At 58.7% G+C, this 27,715-nt stretch overlaps 1 protein-coding gene across 1 annotated transcript in view; it reads right to left on the bottom strand.

Moving 5' to 3' along the window:
* PHLDB1 (pleckstrin homology like domain family B member 1) overlaps nt 1–19,234 on the bottom strand; it is a 36,899-nt gene extending 17,665 nt beyond the window's left edge. Inside the window, 5 exon segments of the mRNA XM_084807094.1 lie at nt 2,793–4,123; nt 5,112–5,237; nt 17,541–17,710; nt 18,093–18,220; nt 19,175–19,234. Coding sequence (XP_084663220.1) covers nt 2,793–4,123; nt 5,112–5,237; nt 17,541–17,710; nt 18,093–18,220; nt 19,175–19,234 — 1,815 coding nt within the window.
* Between the last annotated feature and the right edge of the window lie 8,481 nt (nt 19,235–27,715).

Below are 27,715 nucleotides of genomic sequence, written 5' to 3'. Positions count from 1 at the left end.
ACAAAATTAACAAGCTGACAGACTTACTGCCACAAGATGTGGTGACAGCCACTAGCCTAGGGGATTAGACTGAGTCACAGCAGAGAGTAAGTCTCTTAGACATAAAGTGAACCTCCATGTTATGGGGCAGTGTACTTTTGAATGCGAGATGCAAAGAACACGGAAGGACTCCGGTCTGCGCGTGGGCTACCAAGGGCACTGATGGGCCGCTGTGGGAAGCGGTGAACCCCCGTGGGTCTGATCCAGACGGAACGCTCACGCACCATCTTCTCAAAGCAAAAAGCCTCCCAAATGGCATGTGATAGTAATCTGGCGTAAACGCGTACACAAACACAACACAGCCACTGAAAGTAGTCCAATAGAGCAAGACAGTTACAAGGCCTCCCAAACCAGGAAGATCTTTGGAGCGTGCCTACAAATATGGTGAAGGGAGGCTTAGCAACTCTCCCTGGGGAGAAAGTTCCAGAATTGCAGAGGTGCCACTGAGAAGGCCCTTCCTGTGTTTCTCTGCAAAGTGGCTTGTGCAAGAAGCCACCTCAATGGATTATGTGGCCCTGCGGACAGATCCGCTGCCTGCTACTCTGCTGCCCCTAACAGCATCCAGGAAACACCCTCTGAGGGCGGCTTCGCCTTGTGGTTAGGCCACCTCTGAGTGCGGAACGAAGCACTTCAGGGTTGGGGCAGTGCCCTTGCAAAGCGGGAAACTGGAGAGGTGAGAAGCCATTCGGGGCTGGCAGAGGGAGGAACCACACACGACAGGGGTGGGCAGCCCCGGACCTCCGCAGCCCCCCCGGGTATCTCCCCGCTTCCCTGTGGGCCTCCTGCTCCTGCAGAGGCATCCAGATCAGCTGCTCGGTGAGCCTGGGAAATCTCGCTGCAGAGGCTGCCAGCCCTCCAGGGGCAACCCCAGCCCCACCCCGTGGGAGCAGCCTTGCCACTTCCCTCCAGGATGTGCTCAGCATCAAAGCCCCCTCTCACTTCCGAGGGAGGAGCACATCCCACTTGGAGCACGTAGCCCAACTCTTCCGGCTGGGGCTGGGGGGAACAGGGCCCTTGGCCCAGCTAGCCCTCGCAGGTTTTCCTGGCCAGCCCACCCGGGCACTCTGCCCGCCCAGGCTGCCTCGCCTTCAACGAAAGATCACAGCCACTCTCGCTCCGCCCGTGGAGAGCAGCACCCCCACCCCCTGGGCAACTTCAGAGCTGCAGGCCTGGGGGCTGGAGGGGGATCGGAGGGACCTGGCAGGGCGCTCCCCCCACGCTGCCACCTGCTGTACTCACAGCGCCACCCAGAGCAACGCTCGGCGCTGTCAACTCGACTCCTGCCCCCCCGCCTCTTCGAGCGAGGGACGCAGCGCCTCCCGCCTCCCACCACAAAGCCAAGAAGCAACGCTCCCCCGCACCCCAGAGGGCGGGCGCAAGGTGGCTGATGGCACGGTGCGGGCCCAGCGGCGCCCCCACCACCCCAGCCTATTTCTGAATCAGGCCAGCTGTGCAAACAAGCAGCACGCGTGAGCCAGCGCCCAGCCAACCGCACGCCAGGCAGCTCAGCGGGGAGGGAGACGGCACGAGATGGCAAGCCTCGCCCAGGCCAAAGCCCCAGCCGGGCCGGAGGAGACGGAGGCACAGGGGGGTGAGGGCGCACAGCCACTCCCGCTGGAAGGATGCACCACAGGCCCTCCCCAGCCTCATGCCAGGCCCAGAGGCCTGGCTCCTCTACCAGGATCCCACACCTGATGGAAGCACACGCGTCACGCACCCGACACGGAAGCCAGACTCCGGCTGAACATCAGGAGAAACGTCCTGACTGTGTTAGAGCAGTACGGCAATGGAACCCATGACCTGGGGAGGCGGTGGGCTCTCCCACACTGGAGGCCTTCAAGACGAGGCTGGACAGCCATCTGCCAGGGATGCTCTGACGTGGATTTCTGCATGGAGCAGGGGGTTGGACTCGATGGCCTTGTAGGCCCCTTCCAACCCTACTATTCCATGATTCTATGATTCTAAGACAAAGCACATGGCCAGCCGAGAGCAAGATGGAGGGCCCTTTTGCCACCCCTCAGGGCTGCGGTGGCCAAGGCAGGGCTCCTGGCTACCTACAAAGCCCATGACGTTGCCACCCTGGCAAAAGAAGGGGACACCAGGTTCTTGGCCAGGGGCCGTGCTGTGCAGCAGATCTGCCCCAGACATGCTGACAGACGGGAATGGGAAGGAGGCAGCGCTCCAGAGACTAGCTGGGAAGAAGCAACCTTAGCTCGCAAGGGAGGCTCCCCTCTGGCCTCTCTCTGCCCAGCGACCTTCCCGAACAAGCTTTTGGCCATTTGGCCGGGGAAGATGGGGGGGCCAGACATGCAGGGGAATGCCTTCCAACGGCCAAAGCGGAATCTGCACGGGTTCTCCCCCACCCCAAGCAGACATCCCAGGCCCGTGCTGCGGGGACAGCCGACATGTCCGCCTGCAGGAGAGGGGGGCGCTCTCCTCGGGGCTTCAAAGGATGCGCAAAGCCCTCTGTCACCCACCCACCCTCCCCGGCGGGTGGCAGAGAAAAAAGAGACCAACCAGGGGGCCCCAACCGCCCCTGAAATGTCTGTCCCACTGGCTCATCCCATGACCGCCTTGTGCACTAGGAGGGCTGACTGTCTTCACCCCCCTGCAGGCACAGCACTCTGTACCCACAGGGACATGCAGCCCAGAACCGCCCCTCTCCGAGACCCCACGGCTCGCCCCCATCTCTGCCCAAGAGAGGCCGTGGGGCTTTGTGTCCACCGCTCCCTGTGCCACTGGCACTCACTCACCAGCCGCTCCATCTCTTGCTCCCGGAGACGCTCCTGGCGCTGCCACCGGTGGTACTCCAGCAGGCCCCCCTCGCTGTCGCCGAGCTCCGAGATGCTGCGCTTGCGCTCCCGCACGGGCGCTCCCCCAGGCAGCTGTGCTTCCCCAGGAAACTTGCGCTGCCCCCGTGGGCTCTGGTGGGGCGAGGCGGAGGGCAGGCTGAGGGAGCCCATGCTGGGGGCTGGGCTCAGGCTGGGGCCACGGCCTGGCTTGCGCGGGGCAGCCTCCCCCCGCAGCGGGGTGGGCGAGGGGCTGCGGCCCTGCCGGCAGGATGAGGCGGCGGCGGAGACATCTTCGAGGGGCACCCTCCGCCAGGCAGAGGGGTTCTCCCCGGCTTTGGCCTGAAGCGGGGGGGCCAGCGATGCTGCTCGGCGGGACAACGCAGGGCTGAGGGGGGGCAGCTCCCGCATGCTCTCCAGGGACCGCCGACTCAGCCGGGGGCTCTCGGGGGGCTGCAGCGGCCGGCCCGATTGCTGGATATGCCCGCTGCCGGCCACCTCAGCCGCCTCGAGGCCTCGTCCCAGACCTTGGTGCAAAGGGCTGGTTGGCGCCTCCCGGAAAGGGCTCGGGGGCCTCTCTTGTAGTGCCGCAGCCTTGGTCCGTGGAGCAGAGGGCGGCTGGAGCTTGGGTGCCAAGCGTGGGCTGCTGGGTGGCTGTGCCCGAGGGCTGTCTGGCAGACTGTCGCTCAGTCCGATGGGCAGCAGGGCTGGGGGGGAGCAGTGCTGGCCAGGGTGGGGATTCTCCCTGGAAGGCCGGGCCCTGTGAGTGGGGCTGGGGGCACCTTCACGTTTGGCCCTCCGCGGTGTTCTTGGGCTCCCTGCGCCTCGTGCCGGGCCCAGATCGCTGCCTCCACTCAGCACATCCAAGCCCACCCCGCCGGGGGGAGTTAACATGGTATGGTTGTAACTGGAGGAGCGGACTGGCACCACAGGTGGGAGGGCAGGGCCCTGGTCCTGGCTGCCAGGCGAGTGGCTTGTGCAGCTGCTGCTGCTGGCAGGAGACGAGAGTGGCGAGAAGGGCGCAGAGGTGTTTGCATAGCTGGAACCCACAGACAAGGCGCCAGGACTCTGGGGCGGGGACAGCAGGCAGAGCCCCGCCCGGCCGCTCGCCACGGATGAGGCGTCTGGCGACGGAATGCTGCTGGGGAGCTGCTTGGCGGTGCTGCCTTCCTCCTCCAGCACCAGGGAGTCCATGATGTCCTGCAAGTCCCGCTCGATGGAGCTGACCAGGGCACTGTGACTCGGCCGGGAGGCCTTGGCCATCTCTGGGTTGCCATTCGCAAGGCTCTGCACCTCTGCAGACGGAGGGACAGGGAGGATCGCAGTGAGAGGGGGCAGAGAGGCTGCTCCTCTGCCAACTCCACCGCTGTAGGATCTGAGCTGAGCCACACTCCATTTCTGCTGCAGGATTTCTTCTGAGAACACCGAAATTCTTTTTCTGGAAGCAAGCCAGCCAGCCCAGATTCTCTGGACTCTACCCAGGACACCAAGCTTTGAGCAGCCGCAATAGTGCACAATTTGCAACATGCCCGATGAATTCCAGGCCCCAACACAACAGGCCACTGGGCACCACCTGCAGAACAGTGCAAGGCAGGGAGCGGCCTCTGCCCCGTCTTAAGAGCATGAGAAGAGCTGCGCTGGATCAGACCCACGGTCCATCTCGTCCAGCATTCTGTTCATGCAGTGGCAACCAGCTGTTGAGCGGGAACCCACAGCAGGGCATGAGCGCAGCTGCACCCCCCCACGCTCATGTCCCCCAGCAACGGGTGTACATAGGCACACTGCCTCTGATACAGGAGGTAACATATTGCCATCAGGACTAGGAGCCATTGGTAGCCCTCTCCTCCAGGAATGTGTCCTGTCCCCTTTTAAAACCATCCTAGTGGGTGACCATCACTGCATCTTGTGGTAGAGAATTCTCTAAGTTGCCTATGCGCTGTGTGACGAAGCCCTTCCTTTGATCTGTCCTGAATCTCCCACCCATCAGCTTCATGGGAAGACCCCTTTGGGTTCTAGCATTATGGGAGAGGGAGAAAAGCATCTCCCTCTCCGCTCGGTCCACACCAGGCACACTTCTGTACACCTCTCTCATGTCTGGGGGGGTGCCACCTCTGACCGTCCCATGGCTAGCAGAGCCAGAGGTCCAGGGAGCCTGAAGAGCCAAGGGCCACATGGCTGTGCTGTGTGCTCAGGGACCCCATCTAAGTCCACCCAACGGTTCAGTCTGATCACTCCAACTCTAAACCCAGCCCAGCCACAAGCCCCATCCAGCAAGCTCCCCACCTGCTAAGAGCCCATACTGGGGCACAGGGCTTCGCCCCCCACCGGGAATCATGCTTTTTATCCACTGAGCCTCAGCTGGGTGATTGAACCGAAGAAAGGTCGACTGGCCCAGGCAGATCGTACACCCTGCAAGAGGGAGGGGAAATGAGAGAGACAGAGAGACAGAGAGAAAGGGGAGGGGGATACAAGCAGTGAACAGCAGCAAATTTCAACAGACTGAGCAGGAAATCCAATCAACCACATCAAAACATCATTTGGGTCAAACTGACAGGTCCATGTTTTACATCCAAGGCTCCGCTCAGTCCCTGGAGGTGCCTCAGGCCAGGTCTCACAGCCTCTCTCGCTGCAACACCTAGACTGGGCTACTGGGCTGCACTCTGCATGAGGCCGACTTTGAAGACAATTTGGAAGCTTCAGCAGGTGCAAAATGTAGCTGCCTGGTCGTTTGTGATGTTGCCATAACACTGATTCTGTACTACCTACGCTGGTCCTCCATATGTTTGCAAGCAAAGTGCTAGTGGTGATCTTTAAAGCCCTAAATAGCTTGGGACCAGGTTATTTGAAGGACCTGGTCCCTCCTCACATAGCTGCTGATAAGATCCATCAGCGTGGTGGACACAAGAGACAGAGCCTTTTCCGCGGTGGCCCCATCACTGTGGAATTCCCTCCCATGGGAAGTGCCACTGGCTCTCCCACTGACTACTTTTAAATGGGGCCTTAAGACCTCATTCTTCGAATCTGCTTTTAACTAAAACGCTATTAGCTGACTGACTGCTGCTCTGTAGTTGAAGAATTTTAATACTTGCTATTTTATTGCTGGTATTGAAAGTATTGTTTTATATTGCTGGCATTTTATTTTCATAATTGTTTGGATTTTTTTTCATTTTGTAAACCAGCTTGAGGGGAGCTCTCTGCCCAGAATGGTGTTATACAAATATATTATATAAATCAATGAAACAGCTGGTGTTCAAATGTGACTGACCCTTAGAATCTCCCACCCTGTGAACCTGCAAGGGGTCTTCCCCATGTCTTTTTCTCAGGACAAGCTCACAAGCAGGATCCTGGGTCCTTTTCAATGGATTCAATGCAAAGTCTCTATGATCCTGGGATCCTGCCAAAAGGTGATCCTGCGGGTGCCAGATGGTGCATGGGAACTAGATGCAAGGTACAGAGAATTCTGAGGGCAGATTGGGGTCACAGTGGCAGTAAAAGGGACAGGGCAGGCCTGGTCTGTAGGAGGCCAAATGAGGCCCTAAGCTGGAAGCAGCACCTACCTCCAAGTGGGCTTCAGAAGCGGGGAGGCAGAATTAGGTGAAGGAACAGCAGCAACGGTGGGTGTCGGAAGCGCCAGGGAATGGAATGGGGTTCCAGAGTGCCCGGGAAAGCATCTCCCACACACACCCAACCTGTCCAGCTCCCCAGCAACGCTGTGAGCAGGGTGAATGGCAGCTCTGTGGTGAGCTGCCTTGTGACGCCGGCCGTGTGTGCTGGGGCTGAGCTGCAGAACTCAACGCCTGAGGGAGCAACATTCCAGGATCCCTGGCTGGCAGACAAGCCAGCTCCTGCCTGAAGTTCCGGAGCAGAATGCGAGCAGCAGGGGTGTGGAAATGCAGGCACAGAAGGCACACCTCTTCTGTGTCCTCCGCCTGACTCCAAGCTGCCCGACCCACTCTGCCTGCCAGGGGAAAAACTGGCATTGCCCTGCCCCATGCAGACAGCGGGCCAGGAAGGAGGGGCATTTCTCCCACACTGGAGGCGTTCAAGATGAGGCTGGACAGCCACCTGTCAGGGATGCTCTGTCTTGGATTCCTGCATGGAGCAGGAGGTTGGACTCGAGGGTCTTGTAGGCCCCTTCCAACCCTACTGTTTTACGATTCTATGATCTTATCTTCTGCGAGGGCAGGATGGCTCTGCTGAGGCCCCCATACAGCCTCTTCCACTAGGAATTCACCACCCTCCACCTGCCCTTGATCACAGCTGAAGCAGCTTGGGAAGGGATCCCCGAAAAGGGACACCAGCACCTCCCTTTTTCCTGCAGCGTTCCCTCCAAAGGCAAGGGCAGCCTCCTTCTGCCACGAGCACCAAAGCCACAACTTTTCCAGTCATGTGCTCCCCACACGCCAGCAACAGATCCCCAGGGATTGGCCAGAGCCTGGCCAAGGCAGCTCCGCTCTGCCCAGAACCAGCTGCCAACCAAGAAAAAACGCCTCCTACATTCCTGAGCCACAAAAAATGCTGTGCTGGCACCACTTTTCCCAACCATTTTTGAAACAAACAAAAGAAATTGAAGGTTGCTAAAAATGGAGCCTTGCCCTGCTTCATCATAAAACCGCCCAACCCCCTCCTGCCTTCTCCTACAAGCATTTGACACATGCTCAGCACGGATCCCAGACAAGGGAGCTGCCTTGTGGCTGGGCCTTCCTCCTGCGTGCCTTGTAACACAGGAGCAGGCACACTGTTCCTGAGAATGGATTTCCAACCACCACCCTGCATTCCTTGGCCCCACAAACAGCTGTTTCACAAGGCGGCCGGTGAGTCCCATGAGCCTGAAACGCACCACCCGCCGCCACAGGAGCACCGCCACGTGGGAGGGAATCCCTAGCCACGGTGGGCAACCAGCGCCTTCCAGATATTGGTTGACTGTAACTCCCATCAGCCCCAGCCAGCACAGCCAATGGTGAGGGCCAATGGTGATGGGAGCTGCAGTCCAAAAGGGTCCAGAGCGCCACAGGCTACCCACCCCATCCCTGTGTGGATCCCTCAAGCGCGCACGCTCAAGGAAACAGGGCCAAAGTGATGGCCGCAGCCACCCAGAGCAAGACACACACAGACACACCAGGCTCTGCTGCAGCAGCTGTGGAAGATGGAGGCCACCTGCCTTCCTCATCTGCACCGCCAACCCTCGCGGACGGCCTGGCACCGTTTCCACCGAGGGCCACATGACAGGTGGGGGCCAGTCAGGTGCAGTCTGTCCCAGACATTTTCTTCTTTGACAGCTGTGGAGGCTGCAGATGAAGGCGGGAGGCTGGCATGCACATGTGTGGTGCACGGGTCTTACACGTTTCCCAATAGGTCATTTCCTCGCCAAAAATCCTGAAGCGCACGCCAATGCTTTTTGCTCCACAAGGGAAAAGATTTTCCCCACTTTCCCCTTTTGCAGAAAAAACATGGATGGGAGGGAGACAGACGGTAGAAGGACAAGAGAGGGGAAACAGGGTCAATCCACCAGCCCAGCTGAAAGACTACTTAATTTTTTCTCTTCCCTTCCCATTGCTACTTCCTTGTGTGTCGTGTCTTTTTGCACTGTAAGCCTGCAGGCAAGGACTGTCGTCTGTTACCGATTGCATGTTAGCCGTTCCAGGAGCCTCTTTGGCTGAGAAGCAGAATAAATATACTTTAAATAAATAGATAAATAAGGGGTGGATTTTAGCAAAAAAAAAAGCAGCACAAGAGGAAAGGTTTTAAAGCATCTCTTCTTTTTCTCCTGCTGGTTTGTTTTCATTTGCAGCCTCATTTTGCTAAAGAAGAAAAGCCTGGAAGAAACTACCAGCAACAGAGCACAGTGAAGCGTCTGGCCCTGCGCTTCATTCATATTCCTTCATGTGGTTCACAACAAGACTTTGTTTTAGAGATTTGTTTCAGAAACGAATAGGCTGCTCTTCAGCAAAATGGTCCCAGGGCGGCTTACAATGAAGAACTATAAAATATTCCACACCTAAACAGTTTGCAGGCTGGGATGATTTGATCTGAATCAAATCAATTTAAATCATTATTTAAATCGCTTCTCTGAAGGATTCAATTTAAATTATTTAAATCACAGTTTAAATCGCTACTGAAGAAGATTCTATGTAATCATCATTTTTTAGTAGAAGTACATTGTTGCTTAATATAACTTCCTAGTACATATTTGGAGATGTAGGTTCCATTAGCACAGTGGAGGATACATGCAGTGGAAGTTTCCTCAGAAGTCAGGACTACATGAACAGTTCTGGTCACTTTTGGTTTCACTTTCTACTCCCCTCCCCTATCCCTTGCGTATATATCCAGACTCCTCCTCCACGTTCAGATCTACTCCATCTTCCCAAATTCTCTATTCGTGGACCTTAGACTCTCTAAGTCTTTGCACTTAGAGAGAGGTGAGGCCCTGAGAGCGCGAGAGCACTTCTGGACACCACCTGCACTGCGGAAGAGGACGGATCAGGTTATCTCCCACCTCCATAAACTGCTGTTAACATATTCATAGAATATAATTAGAAGGTGCATAATTAGTATTCCTGATATCTTTTGACCTAGGCTTTTTTTTTTACTAATTGTTTTAAGAACATTTCAAAACCGGATCTAAATTAAAAAAAATCCAATGTAAGTCAAAAAATCCATTCAAAAATAATTGATTTTTACCATCCCTGAATGCAAGTGCTCAAAACATTCCCCATGCCCTCCCCTCAGCAATGCTTACAACTGCCTTGTCATCTTCATGTTGGAGGTGGGGGGGCGGTCTGAGGCTATGGGCCCAGTGGTGTGGCTTGCCTGCCCCGTCCACCCCATGAGCCTGTGGCCAAGGGGGGCTCTGAACTGGGCTGCCTTCCCAGCGTACTCGCTCAGCCAGCGAGCAGCACAGAACAGCACTGTCCCAGGTGGCCTCATCTTTATTTACTTATTACATTTCTATACTGCCCAATAGCCAAAGCTTGCTTTGGAGAGTTTAAGGGTACTGCACGAGAGGAACGATGCATGAAGTACCTTGACTCCACAAATTTTAAGTATTTGTACACTGGGAGAAATGCCCCCCACACCTCACCTCTCAGTCTGCTGTAAACAGAGGGAGAAGCACACTGAGAAAAACTTTAGGAGGCCTTTAGAGAAGAGGAAATTGCTGCTTAATCCAGAGCCAAGGAGTCCCTGCTAGTGTTGCCCTCGAAGGGAAAAAGGCCACCTCCGCAGCTCCTGACAGGGCAACTTGACCAGCCCCCCGACTCTGCCCAGCTCCAGGCCCCCAGCGCTCTGCGTGTGCCCAAGGTGAGTCTCCCCTTGGGACCTGGCTGGGGGGAGGGGTCAAGCCTCCTTGTCTTGGCGGAGCTTGTGGGGAACAGCTCTCCTCCTTCCCTCTTCTCCGCCAGGTAAGGTACCGAGAAAGGGAGCACTTTGCCACGAGTGTGGGGTTCACACAGCCACTGACCACCCCACGGAGGTGGAGGGAGGAGGCAGCTGCTGTGGAGCCCCAGAGAGGCCAGGCCACAGTCTCCGCCAGGAGAGCTACTCTGCGGGGAGAGAAGGGGAGCTGCCCTGGCCTCTGTCCTGCCCCAACCCCGGGGAGAGGCGGAAGTACACAGAAGCCCTGGAGAAAGAACAGGTGGGGGGGGGCAGCCGATGGCCCTGGCAGTCCCAGCACAAGGCACAGCTGCTGGAACTCAGCCGGGTGGCAGAGAGGGGCAGCAGCAAGAGAATGCCACCAGGGCTCCGGGCCCCCTTGAGCCCTAGAGTGCCATATGTCCACTCCTCCCCCTCGCGGACAGTCTGCTCTGTAGATCGCGCTGCTCGCTACGCCACCAGCCGGTGCATCACAACATCGTTGGCCTTTGTGCTGTGTTCTCGGAGATAAATCACCCAGGCTGGGCTGCTCTCCATCTGGACTAGACCAGGGGCACACGAGCCTTCCTCACTGGCACTTTTAAAAGACAGCAACATGTTGCAACTTTCATCTTGCTCACAACAGCCCTGTCAGGCGGCACACGAATATGTGTTTTTACAAAGGGTGAACCGAGGCTGAAGAATGACTTGGTCTCCACCCCCAGGTCCAGACTGGTCTGGAGCCACCAAAGATGCTCAACGAGGCGGCCAGGTGCCCTGGAGCCCAGAAGAGCCTCCTCCAGCCACGGCCTCCCAGAAAAAGGGGCCGTGTCACTAGGCAAAGCATGGCAGGCGGGTCCAGCGGGCTCAGCACCCGAACCAGGACTCAACCCGCTCCAAGCACGTGGAGCCCCCAAGCGCCCCCCCCCCCCGGCTCCTGGATGCACGAAAAGGTTTTGGGCCTTCCTTCCCACCCCTTCTCCAGAGACTGGGCGTTACCCTGGACCGGCCGCCCGTGCGCCAGCGAGCTCCTGACCAGCTGCGCAGGCACGCGCAATCTCGCCCCGCGCCCGCCCGCCGCGGCCCGCCTGCCCCCGCCGGAGAGCCCGAAGGCAGGCGGGAGGGAGGCCGGCCGGCACCATCCCGGGAAAGCCGAGGGAGCTGCCCAGCCCGGCGGGGATCCTCCAGGACCACAGCCGCCGCCGCCGGGTGCCACGTCTCCCGCGGGCCGGGCAGCCACTGGGCGAGGGCGGCGGTTCCCCGGGGCAACGGGGCCTGCCCAGTCCAGCGGCCTCTAGCCAGGCCCGGCCCCGGAGACACTCTCGGGCCACAGGCTCCCCCGACGCGGCTGGAAGCCCCCGGACCTGCGGCCGTCCTTCGCGGCGCGCGCGGCCAGGCGCGGCACGAGCGCGCTCGGAACGCCCCGGAGCCTCGCCGCGCCTCCCTCCGGGCCCCCCAGCGCCGCGGCGCCGCGCCGCCGCCGGAGAGGAGCCCCGCGCTCGCGCCAGGCCGAGCCTGCTGCCGGGCCCTAGCAGCGCCGGCGCCCGGCCGGAGGAGCGCCTGCGCAGGGCCGGCGCCGGGGCCCGCGGCCGCCCCGCTCGGACGCACTCACCGGCCGCCGCCGCTCCGCGCGCCCGACCCCGGCCGCGCCCGCCCGCCCGCGGCGCCGAGGCCGCCCCAGCTGGCGGGGTCTGTTCAGGGGGCGGCTCCTCCTCCGCAGCGCGCGGGCGGGCGGGCGGGGCCGCCGCCGCCGAGCCTCCTCTGCGGGGTCCCGGCGGGGCGGGGCGGGGCGGGGGCAGAGCGCCGCCGGGCCGGCCTTGCCGCTCCTTCCGCGGGCGCCCAAGGAATCCCGGCCGAGGCCCGGCGATTTCCTGCACAGCCCCCGAGCGGCAGAGGCGCCGCCGGCCCGGCGTGGCCTCGCGCGGCTGGGAGCGGGGCCCTGGCGCGAGGCCGCGGCACACGCGAAAGCCGGACTGGCGCCCCGGGCGGCGGGCGGGGAGCGAGCCCTGCGCGCCGGCTGCTTGGGCGAGCCAGGAGCGACGGCCTGGGCGCGAAGCACCCGGCCGGAGCTTGAGAATAGCCGCCCTGTGGCGTATCGCAGCCCCGGGCAGTGGCACGGGCGGCCTGCCCTACAGGGTGGTTGTTGAGGGCCGCCGATGAGACAACGCTCGTCTTCGACTGGGGCTCTTGAAATGTACTGCGCACGTGCTACTGTGGGGTCTTTGGGCGGATTTACACGGAAGGCACTGCCTCTTTCACCGAGGTGGACTGAGCAAAGAACCAGACTCGGAACACAAGAACTTCTGCACCTCCCATCCGGGCTCCCACAGGCCCCCCGCCCCAGCTTCTACTATCTTGCCAGCAGAGACAGTAAGGCAAGTGAATGCCCAAGACCACGAGCCCTCAAAGAGCCAGTGTGGGCACTGTAGCAAGGGCACCGAACACAGATGGGGGAGATGCTCTGCTATTACTCCCTGAAACCTCCCTTGCAGGGTTGTTGTAAAGAGAAAATGGGATAGCGATGCACTGAAACCGATGCTTGAGCCCTTGAAGAAGGGCGGAGGAAGTTGAAGCAGAGCTGCTGGCCCAGCGAAAGGCAGCTCCCTCTGGCCCCAGTTCTCTTCTGTGGAAAGATCAAGCGCTGCCTCCTCTGGGCCCTGAACACGCTGGGCGATGCTCTCACCTGGCACCTGCTGCCTTCAGCCCCCCCCCCCCCCCCGTGGAACTCCCTCCCTAGGGAACTCCGCCATGCCCCCTCTTTAATGAGCTTCCGCCGCACATTAAAAACTTGGTTGTTCAGGCAGGCATTTGGGGTGGGTTAGGGTAATTTTAGAAATACGTTTTAATGTAGAATTGTATTGTTTTAAAACTGTTGTATTGCTGTACATCGCCCAGAGTAGCTGGGTGACCAGTCAAATGGGCAATGACGAAATTTAATAAATAAATAATAAAAATTGTTGGGCAGAGACATTTTTGCTTTCCAGGCTGCTTCATCCTCTGTACATTGCCTTTATGCAGCTTGCGGTTTGCTTTTAATTCCGCTGGCTGCTTTTATATGCCCTTTTATATATGGTGTTTAATCTTTTTGTTTTTAATATTTGGTTTTAGGGTGTTGTAGTTTTTTACTTTTTGTAAGCCACCCTAGGAGCCTGTTGAAGGGCAGGGCAGCCCTCTCCCCCATATAATGCTTGGGAGCCAGAGAGCTTCCTAAAAGGGAGAATAGGACAGCCCAGGAACCCTGGGTGGAGCTGCAAGGCCAGCCAAAGTCCATGGCCAACTCTCACTGGGCAAAAGGCAAAAGCAGGACCACAGACGGGTAGCACAAGCCTCAAGTAATGCGAAGCCAGGAAAGGACCACCAGCAGTCAGCCAAAGCAAAGATTCTGGGATACAAGGGAGTGCCTGCAAGGTGCTTTTGGGGGCTTTCCCCAGCCTTTCCTCAAAATGCAGCAAGGATCCCTTCCCCTTCGGCTCTCGGTTATAAGGTGCGCCCCCCGACAAGGGGTGTGCGCTCTGGCATCCCAGCTTCTCCAGCTCTGTCATGGCTTCAGTTTCTGGGTACATCAGCCACTAACATTTTTTGCCCCTCCCCCAGGTCCCGGGGGTCAGGGCACACCTCAGGCTCCCATGCTGCCTTGGGGGGGTGGATTTCAAGGGAGCTGAAGGAGACAGTGCTGTGCTCTGGACAAGGAAAGCCCTGGTGGTATTTACCCAAGCAAAAAGGCTGGGGTGGTGGCTCCAGGGTCCTCTGGGGGCTGATGGGCAGCTGCAGCCATTCTCTCCCCCTCCACTGCTGTTTCCTTCCCACCCACATAATCCACATGAACACATCTGCGTGCCTCTGCTCTCTAGTCCAGCCAGGCGTAATGGAGGCTTCAGTGCATGCCGGGCGGAGAGGAGGTGTGGCTGGGACTGACTAGGTCATGGAGAGAAGTAGCTCAGCTGTTTCCCTCTTGCCACCTAGGGGAGGCCTCAAGGCTATTCATTTTAAAAAGATTTTTAACAGAGTTCTTTTTTCCAGGGCTTGATCAGGGGGCGGGAGGGGGTGATTCAGGCAGGAAGCATGGAGTCTTTGGAAAATCTGTAATGCCGATGGTCTCTGTGTCACAGCACTGGGTGGTGTGTGTGAGAAAGAGCAAGAGGAGCTCTCTGGAAAATATGGGGAGGGGGTGTTTGGGGAGGTCACTAGTTAGATGCGCCCGACACTTGCTCTGCAGAGAGCAGCAGTCCAAGAAGAGTTCTGTACTGCGATGCGTGAATCAGGCCCAGGCCAGCGCCGCTCCTTCCCCAGGAAGGAGAAAACTTGGCTCTGACTGGAGAGGGAGAGGTGGGGGACTTTGCAGGGCCCTGCGGGGCACAATATGCGCACACTCACGCCCCCTGGGTGCCAGCGGGTACCTGCCTGTCCTGATGGACTGGCGGGTCCCGTGGCTCCCCTTCAGATGGAAAAGGCCTCCGGGAGAGGTTCCAACCACCAGGACACCGAAGCCCTCAGCCGTGCTTCAAGGCCAACGCACTGAGAGTGCTGGCTCTGGGGTTTGTTTTTGTTAACTGACTGCGCCCGCAAGGACAGGAAGCCATCTCTCTTTACAGCTGCATAACGCTCTCATCTACTCGAACATCCAGTGACTCTGCTTCTATAAATCCCTTTTTTACAGTTCAGCATTAGCTTGTTGCTAGTCAGCGGGTCACTTAAACCTGCAGCCAGTAGAAGTGAGTTGCCACTGGCAGGTGAGCCCTTGCAATTCTTTCTTTTCCCCAGTATGGCGAAGCCAGCAGCCCCTCCAGGCAATGCTGCAGTGCAGGAGGCCAAAGAGAAGCCACAAGGCCCTGCAGCAGCTGGGGGCACCTGACCCTGCTTGGCCACACAGCTCAGTGAGCCATCAGCCCCTCTTGGCCCCGTCCACTTCACAGGGTTGTTGGGAGGGTAATGGGATAATGCCACATGCGCCACCCAGAGCTCTTGGGGCTGTGGCCAGACAAAGAGCGGCTTGGCCACCATCAGCTGCCCCCCACCTTCACACACGCAAGCAAAATGGGTCCCTCTCAGAGCATCTATTTTTGGTAGCTCTTATCATGGCAGCCCGCCAGCCAGGATTCAGGGGACAGGTTCATTACAGGTGCTTATGAGAGACTGAGCACTGCTAAAGCGCCAGGGAGCTCCCAAAGGCCCCTGACCCACTCTGCTCACCCCAGGATGCGCTCTTGCTGTAGACGGGGGCTGAGCCCCGTCGAAGTGCAATGCCACTTCCCTCCCTCCTCACATAGTGGTTAGGATCTGCACAACTGGTCAGGAACCTGCTGTGATTCCCACCCCTGGAATCATCCACATGCTCTCCAACCTCTCTTGCGCTGGGAGCAGGCAGAGGCGGCGGCCCCAGGGCCCAGGCTGGAGCCTATGTCCTCCCGTGGCCTCTGGGGGAGGGGAGGACGGCCCCACAGCTTGCGTTCTCGGCCCCATGCCACACCCCTGCGGGAGCGACGGTGTGGCAGGGCAAGAAGCAGCTCTGCCTGGGGGCCTTCCGCGAGCCCCTCCTGCACACCGGGGCCCTTGGGGCACCCAGTCCTGCCCAGCAGAGCTCGCCTCTTTAGCAAAGATGAGCGCCTTGTGCCAAGGCCACCCCAGGGAACCTCTCTGCTCCTCCCAAGAGCGGGCGAGGAGCCCACCAGGAAGGCCTGGGGCAGCCCCACGCTGGCCTTCTCCCTCTGGCTGAAGTCACCGCAGGAGCGGCACAGGGCTACCCATCACCTGCCTTCCTGGGAAAGGCAGCTCGGTCCGTGCCCAGGAGCCACCCCTGCTGTGTCTGGCAGCCCCGTAACAAGGACCTGTGGCGAGTGACAGCCAGAATGTGCCTGTGTGTGTGCGCACGAGTGGGGGCGGCAGCATGAGGGAGAGAGTGCTTTCCTTCCTCCGCCCAGCATGCAGCCCAAGGGGTTGCTCCCCCGCCCCCGGTTTTGCCACTGTTTGTATTTGCTCAGTTTCCCATTGTTTGTGCCAGAGGAGCTCCCCCACGCCAGACAATGGGGGTCACAGATGCCAGTGGTGTCCCCAGGCAATGCAGCAGAGCCCATGGGAGGCGGTGGGCTCTCCCACACTGGAGGCGTTCAAGACGAGGCTGGACAGCTACCTGTCAGGGATGTTCTGACTTGGATTCCTGCACTGAGCAGGGGGTTGGACTCGATGGCCTTGTAGGCCCCTCCCAACTCTACCATTCTACGATTCTATGTCTTTGTGGGCCCAGCGATGACCCTCCCCCAGCATCAGCTCTCTCTCTTTGGGGTCCAGTGGAAGCACCTGGGCCAGCTGACCCAGGATGTTGGGGGTCATTAGAGGGGGCACTGACTCCCCCGGAAGAGGGCTCCCCGCATCACTGCAGGGCCGGGGTCCAACTAGCCACCTGCTTGGCTCAAGTGCCCCTGCACACAGCCTGGCCTGGCCGCTGTTTGGGCTGCCCACGTGCCTCCGCTGCAGCTGCCAGGAAGCACCTTTGATATCTGCGGGAAATTTACCCTCGCTGGGCGGAGCGGCGGGGGCAGGGCTGCTGAGTGCAGCCTGACAGAAGCCCCCCCCCCCCCCCCGGTGCTTCAGCAGGCCAGGCTGGGCCAAAGGCAGCTCTTCCCAACCCCAGCACGAAGCGCGAGGCAATGCGGAGCCACGCGAACTGGGGCAAGCGCCAGGCGGGCTTGCTTGCCCTCCAGCCCCAGCCTCTCAGAGCTGTCTGTGCTTGCACTGGGGACAGGGCAAGGCAGCTGCATGCTGCCTTCAGGGTAGGGAGCCGTCTGCCTCTCCATGCCAGTTGCTGGGGAACGTGAGAAGGGCGCTCTTGCACTTGTCCGGCCTGTGGGCTTCCCGACTGGGCACCCGTTTGGCCACTGTGGGAAACAGGCTGTTGGCTTCGATGGCTCCCTTGGTGTGGTCCAGCTGCAGGGCTCCACTCACGTTCTTAAGTCAGGGCCACTCCAAGAGCTTCCTTCAGATCACGGGCCCATGGCAGCCCAGGCACAGCTAGACCGAAGGCCCCCGAGCAGCTGCTCTCAGCACTGGAGCCAGGCCTGAGACTGGGGAGGGGGCCTAGCTGAGCAAGGTCCTATCGAGGCTACTTCATGTGCAGCATGGCCAAGCCAGCCAGCCATGAGCTGGAAGCCAGGCAAGCTGCCTAACTCCAGCGAAAAGCCGGGCCAGGAGGGGCAGGGCATGGGCCACGGGTTCCTTCCGCCACTCTCCTCGACAGCCTTGATCCTGGAAACAGCCTGGGAAGTTTGGAGCCCAGGGTCCCCCCATAGCCCTTTGGCCCGGCAGGGAGTGATGGGCCCGCAGTCCTCCACCCGCTCCCCTCTGAAGCAGAGGCAGGCATCTCCTTACCTTGGGAAAGGCGTGTGGGGCGTGTGACTGCCAGGCCGTCGATGGCACATGGATTGCCACAGGGGTGCAGCGTGAGAGCCCCACGCAGGCTCTCGATGAAGCAGTGCTCGGCTGCCACTCCAGCCCCCTGCAGCACAATGTCCCCTGCAGCGGCTGAGCCCAACACTGTTCTGCCTGCAGGAAGACATGGGCGGGCAGGCAGGGGCTCAGCAGGGAGGGGCAGACGTGGATTTGGGCCAGCCCCCAAGTGCGTCCCGCCCGTCAGGCTCAGCTGCCTTGCTGGTGCCTGGTGCCCAATGGGAAAGGCAGGTGCCCCCAGTCCCAGAGAAGGTGGTGGGGCTGGAGAGCCAGGCTGAGGGTGGCCCTGGGCAACCCGTGTATGTGTTCTTTTCATACCTTTGGCCTGACGTTGGATGGGGTAGCTCTGGAGAGAAGGGACATCTTTGCTGACCACCGTGACAGACGGTCCTGCTACATCCCTGAAACATCCTGTCCATGCCTTCCGTGGAAGCACCACCCCACCCGGAGGTTCCCCAAGCAACCCATGGGCACTTACCCTCTTCCAGAGGCAGGAGAGTGACGGCGGTGCTGAGGCGCCCGCTGCCCAGGCTTACCAGGTGCGGCTTCTCGGCCTGCACCTTCAAGCCTTTGCCCATCTCCGTCAGGTCCAGAAGACTCTTCTGCGGGGCCGAGAAGCAGGGCTGTCGGTGGCTGCAGGGCCCACTGCACCACGGCCACCGTGTGGGCCGGTGGGAGGGGAGGCACAGCCAGGGCATGGGTGATTTGGGAGAAGGGGGGCTTGAGGATGGTAGCAGTGGGGCCAGGGAGGCGGCCAGGGAGAAAGAGCGCTCACAGTCACAGGAAGAATCCAGGCTTTTGTGGCTCAGTCTAATAGGGTCACAGAACAAGCCAATTAACCCAAAGGGATTTATGGCCAATCCCCCTAAGTAGACAACAGCAGGAGCCACAAAGAGCCAAGACCCGGTCTGGCCCATCAAGGCCCTGCAGGCCCGGGAGCCAGGGAGGGGAGGGGAGGCTTCTTCGGATCACTTCAGGCTGGAGCACACAGAGGTGGCAGCCGCAAGTACCTGCTTCAGGGTGGTGTGCCTTGGCATATTCAAGCTGCTGTCTGTCTGTCTGTCTGTCTGTCTGTCTGTCTGTCTGTCTAAATAGATGTGCATCCCACCCTTCAGCCAGCTAGTTCCCACAGCAGCTCACAATAAAATAAGATGCAGACAATCCCATATAAAGCAGTAGAGCAAATGGCTCATTAGAAAACCAGCAATAAAGCAGCACTTAAAATATGTGAAAACAGAACTTTGAAAGTCTGGGGAAAGTATCCACCTTTTGTCAGAAAGGTAACAGAGACTGTGCCAGGCCAGCCTACCTAGTGAAGGAGCTCTGTAAGTGGCACTCCCCTGCCACCACCAAAAAGGCCCTGTCCCTTCCAAGTCTCACTCACTGGGTTCAAGGTTATAACCCCCTCCGTTTACTAGTTATTCATTTATAAGATTTATTTTCTACTGTTCAGCCTTACTAATTCTTATCTCTCACCATAAATAGATGCACAACAGACACCCTGCCCCCCACCGAGCTCCAAAGCCACAGTCTAGCTGCCTCGGAGCTGAACTCACCTGAACAGGTGTTTGCACTCGGCAGGCTGGGCTAGCCAAATTGAGGCTAAAGGTCTCCATGGCAACAGACCTCCTAGAGAAAGGGAGAGGGTCAAAACCTCTGGCCCAGATCACCCGATAGACCTCCCCAAAGACCCCCCATGTCCATCTTGTTCTGACCTCTGGCTGTAGGTCATTTAAACAAAGCCTCTTCAAAGGGCGCAAAAGTGGAATTGGGATTCCAGTGTTTCTTGGGGCTTGAGAAGAAATAATGCTGGATCTGGGATTAAAGGAATGGCACCTGCTCACATCCAGGCCTTGCTCCCCTGCTGCTTCTTTCGCAGCTGGAATCTAGGTTGTCAGCCCCAGAAGGCAGGAGAGCGGCTGCCCGTCATGTTTCTCTGGCACGATTACCGGAAACATGTGTTGCTCTGTCTGTCACCAAGTACATGGTTGGTGCATGAAAAGCAGCGTCACCACATGAACAGCACACTTAGCCTCTCTGGTTCGCTTATCTCATCCTCCAGCATAGCTCACCCCATGGGTTCAGGGCAGATCTCTGCCCCCTTCCTCCTCTGGAGGCCAGAGGGGGTGGCCACAGAACCCCATCTACAGGCCACATGCCAACGCTGCCTTGCCCCACCTGAGCCCCCTGTGTGCCTCCCGTGACTGTGGCAGCTGGAGCAGCACTCCAACAGCACCCCAGAACCCCTGGCCACAGCCCTCTCTGAGGGCCCCTATAAAGTGGCACGACACAAGCAAATGCCCGCCTCCCCACTGTAAGACGCCCCCTCGCACACACAGAGGTGCCCTGGCAATTCCTCAACTTGCCCGGGGATGGAAGAGCCACGTCACAGCAGGAAAGGCACCAGGGGGCTTGGCTTTCTGCCTCTGTCTCCCCCACCCTGCCCCAGATCCAGCAGAAGGGGGACAGATCAGCAGGAACTGCCTTGGTCGCCCTCCCTTCTCCCCAGCCTCCGGAGCTGGGGCCAGTTGCAAGCCCTGACAAGCAACCTCTGTTCTGGAAAGAGGAATGGGGGGGGGGACGCCCCACCTTGCCAGCAACAAGGAGCCTTTCTTCTCCAGGCTGCCAGAGAACGAGGCCCTTGTGCAGCTGGGAGTGGCCGGGCAGCAAGGGCCAAGCTCCAGGGAGGCCTCTGGCTGCAGGCTTCCTTCTTGGCCTGGGGAGTGAGGGGGCTCCTGCTCCTGCTCCCCCCATCCTGAAAAGGAAAGGGAAGGGAAGGGCCTTCCTTTGACAGAAGGAGGGAGGGGCGGAGGGAAAGGGCGGCTTGCCTTTAGCCCCCAGGTATAATCTGCCCCGCTCCGGGGAGCTGAAGGGCCTTCCCCAGCAGCCTGCACTTGGCCTGTCCCCTCCCCTCAGGAGGCAGCCTGGGAAATCTGGGGGCAGCGGCTGGCCCATGGCCCTTGTCCGGGGCTGGGCCAGGCCCAGGCCCAAGGCCAGGCCCAGGCCGCCCCTGACAGCTGGCTGCCAAAAGGCCTGTGAGGCGAGAGACAGAGAAAAGCCTGCAGGGTGGCCAGATCCAGCCAGGCAGGGCAGGGCTCGTTCTGCCACCCCAGACCCTCACGCGAGGAAGGGGGGAGGGAGAGCCAATGGCGGGGCAAGGACAGCCTGGCAAGACTCTGCCGATGAGCTGGCACAGCCCACAGCACCAGCTGCCAGGCAGAGGGGAGGCGTGTGTCCCTGCAGCGCAAACCACTCCCTCCCCACACGCCTGCAGGGCAACAAAAGCCCTGGAAGCCTTGTTGCCCCGGAGGGGAGCCTGGCCTAGAAGACTCGCCCCAGAGGCAAGCCCAGAGGTGCCTCCCGGCTCTGGCCGGGCAGCCGAGCCCTGCATCTCCCACAGCCGAGCCCTGCCGGGGCTCTGGCTGCCGGCCCCCTTGCCCTGCAGCCAGTGCTCCTGAGTCACTCGGAGGAACGGTCCTTCCCGTCCCATTCTCAGACCGCGGCGGTGGCCCAGAGATGAGGTGGGCCTGGGCCGCCAGTTGCCAAGACAACAGGTGGGCAACAACAACAACAACAGGGGCCACGTCCACTTCCACTTGGAGAACAAGCCAAGAGCGGCACCCCCCCCACTTGCTCAGCCCCCCCCACGCTCCCCCAGGGGCAGAGGTCTCCTTTCAGCTCCAGTCCAGAGAAGGCGGAGGGGCCTGCAGGGCGCCATCATGTCCCAAGGAACTCGGACATCCCGGATGCGAAAGCCGGAGGGGCAAGCTGTGGCCCTCCAGATGCCCTGGTCTGCAACTCCCATCAGTCCTAGCCAGCAGAGCCTGTGATGAGGGGGCATGGTAGAGAGCCACCGGTTGCCCACCCCTGTGCTGAATGGGAAGGAGGAAGCCCATCTTGGCTCCTGGGCATGTGGGCTCCTTTGCAGTGCTCATCTGCTTCCCCAGTGTTCCCCAGAAACTCACTTCCTCTGCATTCGAAATCCTGGCTCCCCGACTCAAGCTTTTGGGATGAGGAGGATTAGAAAGATAAGCCAAGAAATGCTGTGAATTTGACATTGCCACCAGATAAGGAGGCACTGGGCTCCAAGAAGAGACCGACTCAGTGTCCCCCGGTGGCTCCTCTCTGTGAGCCACGAATGGCATGCACGTCACCTCAGTCCAGGAAGGACTGACACGCGCTAGTGAAATACAGCAGAAGGAAGGGAGATCCCAGGGAGAGAGCCAGCCCCCCCGCCCCAAACCTATCCTGGGGCAGTTCTGAGAGCCACGGCCCGCCCTGCTTCACTGAGGCCTTGCTGGGAGCCTCTCATGACCTCCAGTGCTGCTGCTCTGCAGACCCCACCCAGGCACTGGGGTGGGTCAGCGGGGGAACCAAGTGGTCCACAGTGGCAGTGCTGCCCTGGGCCCAGCACCAGTCCTCAAGGCCAGTTCCCAGCACAGGCAGCCAGCTGGCCTCCTCTTGACCAGAGCCAGCCCCTCAGGGGTGACCATCTCCCTCCATGGCTGATCCGGGGCTGCCCCCACTGTGGCTGCACTTCCTTCAAGAGAAGCTCAGGGAACTCAGCCCGTCGAGTCCCACTGCAAGCTCTCTCATCAACACGCAAGATCTTGAGGGGAAGGATCCTCCCCTCTCTGTAAGGCTCCTGCAGAAGAGGCGCCCCTCCGTGCCCCTCCCTGCTGCCAGAGCTGTCAGCTGCTGCTGTGCTCCTCCACTGATGCCTCCAGTCATCTCACTGTGGCAGTGAGTTCCACAGGGCCACCGAGGGCATTGCCACAGCAACACCCAGCTCCACTTGCACTGGCTGCTCCTGCCACTCGGAGCACAGGAGGGCATGTGCCCAGAAATGGCCCTGCTGGCTCCCGGCTGGGGAGGGCATTGCTCCAGGGCGAGTGACCAGTCCTGCCACCTTGCCAGCCCGGCGGGTGCTTGGCTTTGGGGGTACCTAAGTCACCCTGTCTTTGAGAGCATCCCCAGTGCAGCCAGCCGCAAATCCTGCCTCCAGCAGCACAGCCTACGCAGGCAAAGAAGAAATGGTGCTGCCCTAACTCTTCAGCGCCCCCGCAGCCTCCCCTAGACGGCTGGTGCAGGCAGCTCCCGCCCCGCAGCCGCCCGTTAGCACACGCGCCCCTCCCCGCCGTCAACTCAGCAAACCCCAAATCAGCTTTATAAGCACAACCCCGAAGAGAGGCGTGGGGGAAAGACTGCAGTTCTCTCCAGAAGTGCCCCCCCCGCGCCCAAATCGGAAGTTTTGTCCCAAATCCCGGAGGGGACTGTTTGCGGTCAGGCAGTGAGGAGGGGGAATGCAACCTGTACATGCTCAGAAGCTCCCTTTGTGAGTGCTAAGCCCCCCCCGCATAAAGCGCGGGTGTTGGGACTGGTTCCGACCCTGGCTCCACCTCTCTCGCGCCCCGCTCCGCTCGACTCAGCGACGGGCTGCGCGCATTGCGGAGAGCCGCCGGCCAGGAATGCGCGGAATGTGCCACGTCCAGGCGGGCGGCCGGTCGTCCGGGCGCCCCCCTCCCGCCAGGGGCCCCGGGCGCTCCCCCGCCAGACGCAGGCCGGGGAAGAGGCACGGCGAGCTGTCGCGACGGAGGGGCCCTGGCTGCGCACGCTCTGCCCGCGCCCCCCTTCGGGGCGCCTCCGGGGGCGGGCGGGCGACCCGCTCCCAGCCCGCCCCGCGCCCGCGAAGAGGCTCCGCCGCGTGTGCAGGGCCCAGAGGGCGCCCTCCGGCCGGCCCCGCTCGCGTACCTGCTGGCGGCGCCGACGGGGCGCCCCCACCGGCGGGCCGCTCTCGCAGTCCGCCCGGCGTCCGCCCGGCGCTCGGAGCAGCGCGCAGTGAGCCGCCGCTCGCGCCTCCGCGGCCCGCCCCGTCCGGGCTGGTCGGCAGGGCCGCCCCTCGCGGGCCCCTCCGCGGGCCTGGGCTCGGGCTCGCCCCCGGGGCAGCGCCGCCGCGAGCGGAGAGGAGGCGCCGCCTGCCTGCAACCCGAGCCGGCCGTGCTGCCGGAAAGGCAACGCGCCGGGATGGAGAGGTGTCGGGCGCGAGACCCGAGTCTGGGCCGAGCACCGCCTCCCCCGCCCCGCCTTGGCACGCGCTTCTCGGGAGCGGGGCGCCGGCCCTGCCCTGGCTGCGCTGCCGGGCGGGGGGCGCGGGGCGGGAGAGGACAGGGCCACCCCCCGCCCGAAGGTCCGGCTGGCAGCTTTCTTCGTATGAGAAAAAAAAACCCAAAACATTTGAGCTCCGCAGTAGCGGATGCTCATTTTATTATTTTTGCTTTAAATATATAATCGCCTTTTCTACAACGAAGCGGTGCTGATTTCCACGTCAACGTTGGCAGCGGAAGCAAACTCCATTTTTTTCCTGGAGTCAGGATGGTGCTAGGATTTAAATGAACTGAAAATGCGAAACTACACATGCTGAGGGTCTCTCTTTTTAAAAATCGGGGGTGGCAGACTGTTTTTTGGTTTTGCTCTAGCAGATCAGGAATGCAGAAGCAGTTGGGAAGTCTGGATTGGTAGTGGGCAAGAAGGCGAAGAGAAAGTTGCTGGCCTGCTTTGCCCGGAGCCATCACACACGCCCCCCCCAATCGAAAGACTATTAAGTCCAGGGTCTGAAATCACCTGCTTGCGCCACTGGCCCACCCAACCCCTGCCTACAAGGGGCAATTGAGGCGGGGGCAAAGCAGGGGCTTTCTGAAGGGAAACAGAACACCACAGTCCGTGTTTCTGGAGCTAGCTCCCAGCTAGCTCCCTCCAACCCAGTTGCCACTGGATGGATGTCTGAGTTAAACATCTCACCCTCAGGGAATGGGAGAAGAAACAGATTAAGCTTGAACTCAGAAGAAACTGTGGAGGAAGAGAAGGAAGGGAAGAGGGGCAGACAGGCCAGGCCAGGCGGACAATGGGTGCAGTGCGCACTTGAGTTCTATTGCTGAATTCCCTTCCATCACCTTTGCTTCATGCTCCCCCTGCTGCAATCCCTTTCCTTGTTTCTCATGTCCTTTTAGATTGTGAGTCCAATCTAAATCATAGAATCATAGGGTTGGAAGGGGCCTACAAGACCAACTGATTGTTGTAAGTAGCTTGAGCAGCCTTTTGACTGAAGAGTGGGATAAAAATGCTTTGAATAAAATAAACAAATTTATTTGTGACTTGCATGAATACCACGCACTGCTACCACACACCTGTGCATTTCCCTTGTGTGCGCACACATGAGCTGTTGCGTAGAGTCACATTCCAAGACATTTAGACGCCTCCACAGAGTGGGAGAAAAAACAAGTGAACAAGAGGGATCTTGGGAAACCTGCAAACTCTACTTCCCACATGCCTCTGAGGTCAATATGTGGCTGATTTCTCATTAGGATGATAAATCTAGATAGGTTTCTCTCAGCTCAAAAATTTTGTTTCTGTCAGAGTTCTCACCTCATATCTGGAAAAATCTTTCCATAGATTCAAGGTGGCTTTTTTTCACCGGGGATCAGATTGGCTGCTGTGTTGTGATTATACTTTCAGAAACAAATAGTTCGTGTAGCTTTGACCCAGTTAAGATCTTTGTCAAGAATGTCATATTGGAGATTATCTGGTATCATCACCCTTATCATAATACTGAGAACTTCACATGACTTGTTAGGAAAGGGATCCCCATGTTCAAGAATGATTTCCTTCATCTTGGAAACAATGGTGAACATTTTGTGGAGAATAGCAGTGGAGACTGCAAAGAGTGTGTTTGGTGAGGTTTTATTTATTTTTTGTATGGCACATTCACATCACGTTACAATAAAAACATAGAGCATAATAAATATGAAATATAAAATATAGACGGGAAGTTCTCAAACGTATGTCTAGGTTACAGATATAGTTTTTTGCTTCAGTTGTCACAGCCAGGAAATCAGCAAAGTCTCCATTGGAGGCTCGGTTTTGACACTCCGTCACTATGTGTTGGATAGTTGGTTGTTCAGCCCCACAATCACAATTCGATTATGTTGTTTTGCCCCATTTATAAAGGGCATCTGCACATCTACCATGACCCGTGCAAATTCGGTTCAAGGTTGTCCATATCGCACGGGGCTGGTCAAATCCAGGTGGTTTTTCCAAGATGCAGGGCAAGCTTCGGCACTGTGGAGGGCAGTTTCCTAGCCAATGTTGTTTCCACATGTTGTGGATATTGAAATAATCTTCTAGAAGAGCTTTAGTGGTAGAAATGGCTGGATGTCTCGATCTTAGCCTGTTTCGTTCCAAGTAGGTTACGTCATTTAATATTGGTAGCTGGAGATTGTCAATAATCTTCCGATATTCTTGAAGAAGGGCACTCTTTCGTCTTGCATCTGGAGGTGGTATGTAGCTCAAAACAGGCAGCCAGTATGTGGGAGTAGGTCGTATTGTCCCACTAACGATGCGCATTGACTCATGCAGTTGTGTATCGATCTTTCTCGTGTATGGACTATTAAGCCACACTGGGGCACAGTACTCTGCTGCTGAGTAAACCAGACTGCAGAGTACTGTGCCCCAGTGTGGCGTAATAGGTATTTGGTGAGGTGTGAAGTGGGTATGCTTCATGTGAGTCTGGGTTTCCAGAGGAGCAGGGCTACTCACTCAACTTTCCACACTGTTATGTTAACTTAGCAAGAAGTGGCTGATAATAAAACTTCTGCAGAACTTGAATTTTTGAACTGCACAAATATTCTTTTAGAACTATATTTTTTCCATGGAGCTGCACTTTTTTTTTTGTCTGGTCACAAATTTAAAACATCCCTGAGACAAACTAGAGTCCCTCACCCTAAAGGACAGCTTGCCCTCACCAGCTGCGTTATTTTCTACCACAAGCCAATGATGTTTTAGGGGGCAAATGGCAGGGCCAGGCTATTCTGCCCTTGTTTGCAATTGTCTGCCTGCCCTTGTTTGTGAGCATCGCAGAAGGGTACCAGGCTGGCTGCTATTGGAAACAGGATGTTAGGATAGTTATGGCCCCACTTTTCTTTGATGCAGCAGGGCGGCTGCTCATTTCTAAGGCATGAAAGCTGGGGGCTATTCTGCCCCAGTCCCCAGTTGCTTGCTCCTGACTCTGCGCAAGAGTAATGCCCGCCTGCCTGCCTGCGTGGCCTTCCGCTTTCTACAAAAGCCAGGCAGGCACCAACACAGCAGGTTCTTTTGGTGGCTTTGGTTACAGACACGGGGTAGCAGCAAGCAGCCCCCACCCCGCCCTTCTCGGCTACGCCTGAGCACAGCAGCTCTGCCTCCCTCCCTCCGAGTGATTCAGAGAGAAACTTCTAGGGGAAAAACATGGGTAGGAGGGAGGAATGGGAACCAGAGAATGCCAAAATGAAGAAACAGGGCCAAAGACAACGCTGGGAATTTTTCTGGCCCGGTTTCTTGTTCTGAGTCATGGGCTGGGGGTGGCCAGGCCAACCCAGGACAGCACAAACATGATGCTGTGCACTGAAGGGGCACTCCATGGGTCCAGCAGGGGAAGCAACTACTCAGGAGCAGGGCAAGACCTGACTCCACCCTCCAGCAGGCATTCTAAGCCAGCAGCAGAATGTTCAGTGCAATGCAGCATCCCCCATTTCCCACAGTCTGGACACAGCAACATCTGGAACCCATCAACCCCACTCTGTGTTACACAACAGGCTGCACAGCTGTATACACCAGTGACTTCCAGAGACACTGGGAACAGGAGGCAGCAGCCCCAGCAGGCCTTCCGGGAAAGGGACAAGGCAGCACAGCTTGGAGGCAGCACAGCTGGGAGGCGGTCTTCTCTTACACACCAGTGCCAATGTGTCTAGCAAGCACTGAAGGCAGGAACGCGCAGCTTGCCCGACTGCAGACGGTGCCATGGACGCGTGGGGCAGGAACAGCCTTCCACCCATTTGTGGGCCCACCTAAAGCAAACAGATCACCTAGTCCAGCCAGTGAACCCGGCCCCACTCCCAAGAAAGAGCACACCAAAGAATCCCAGCCATTTCCCATTTAAAACATATTTGCTCACACAAAAACCAGCCTAATTATAGCCAAACATCACATCAGTCCAGAGAAAGGGGCCGGCAGCTTCCCACCAGAAGCCATCTGTTTCAGAACCCAATTCAGAACCGGTTTCCGAC

This window comes from Heloderma suspectum, chromosome 6 (assembly GCF_057233095.1).
Source record: "Heloderma suspectum isolate Gila_16-S chromosome 6, 16-S_ref, whole genome shotgun sequence".
NCBI lineage: Eukaryota > Metazoa > Chordata > Lepidosauria > Squamata > Helodermatidae > Heloderma > Heloderma suspectum.
Note: the sequence above shows the minus strand (reverse complement) of the source record. Positions and strands in the feature narration are given on the sequence as shown.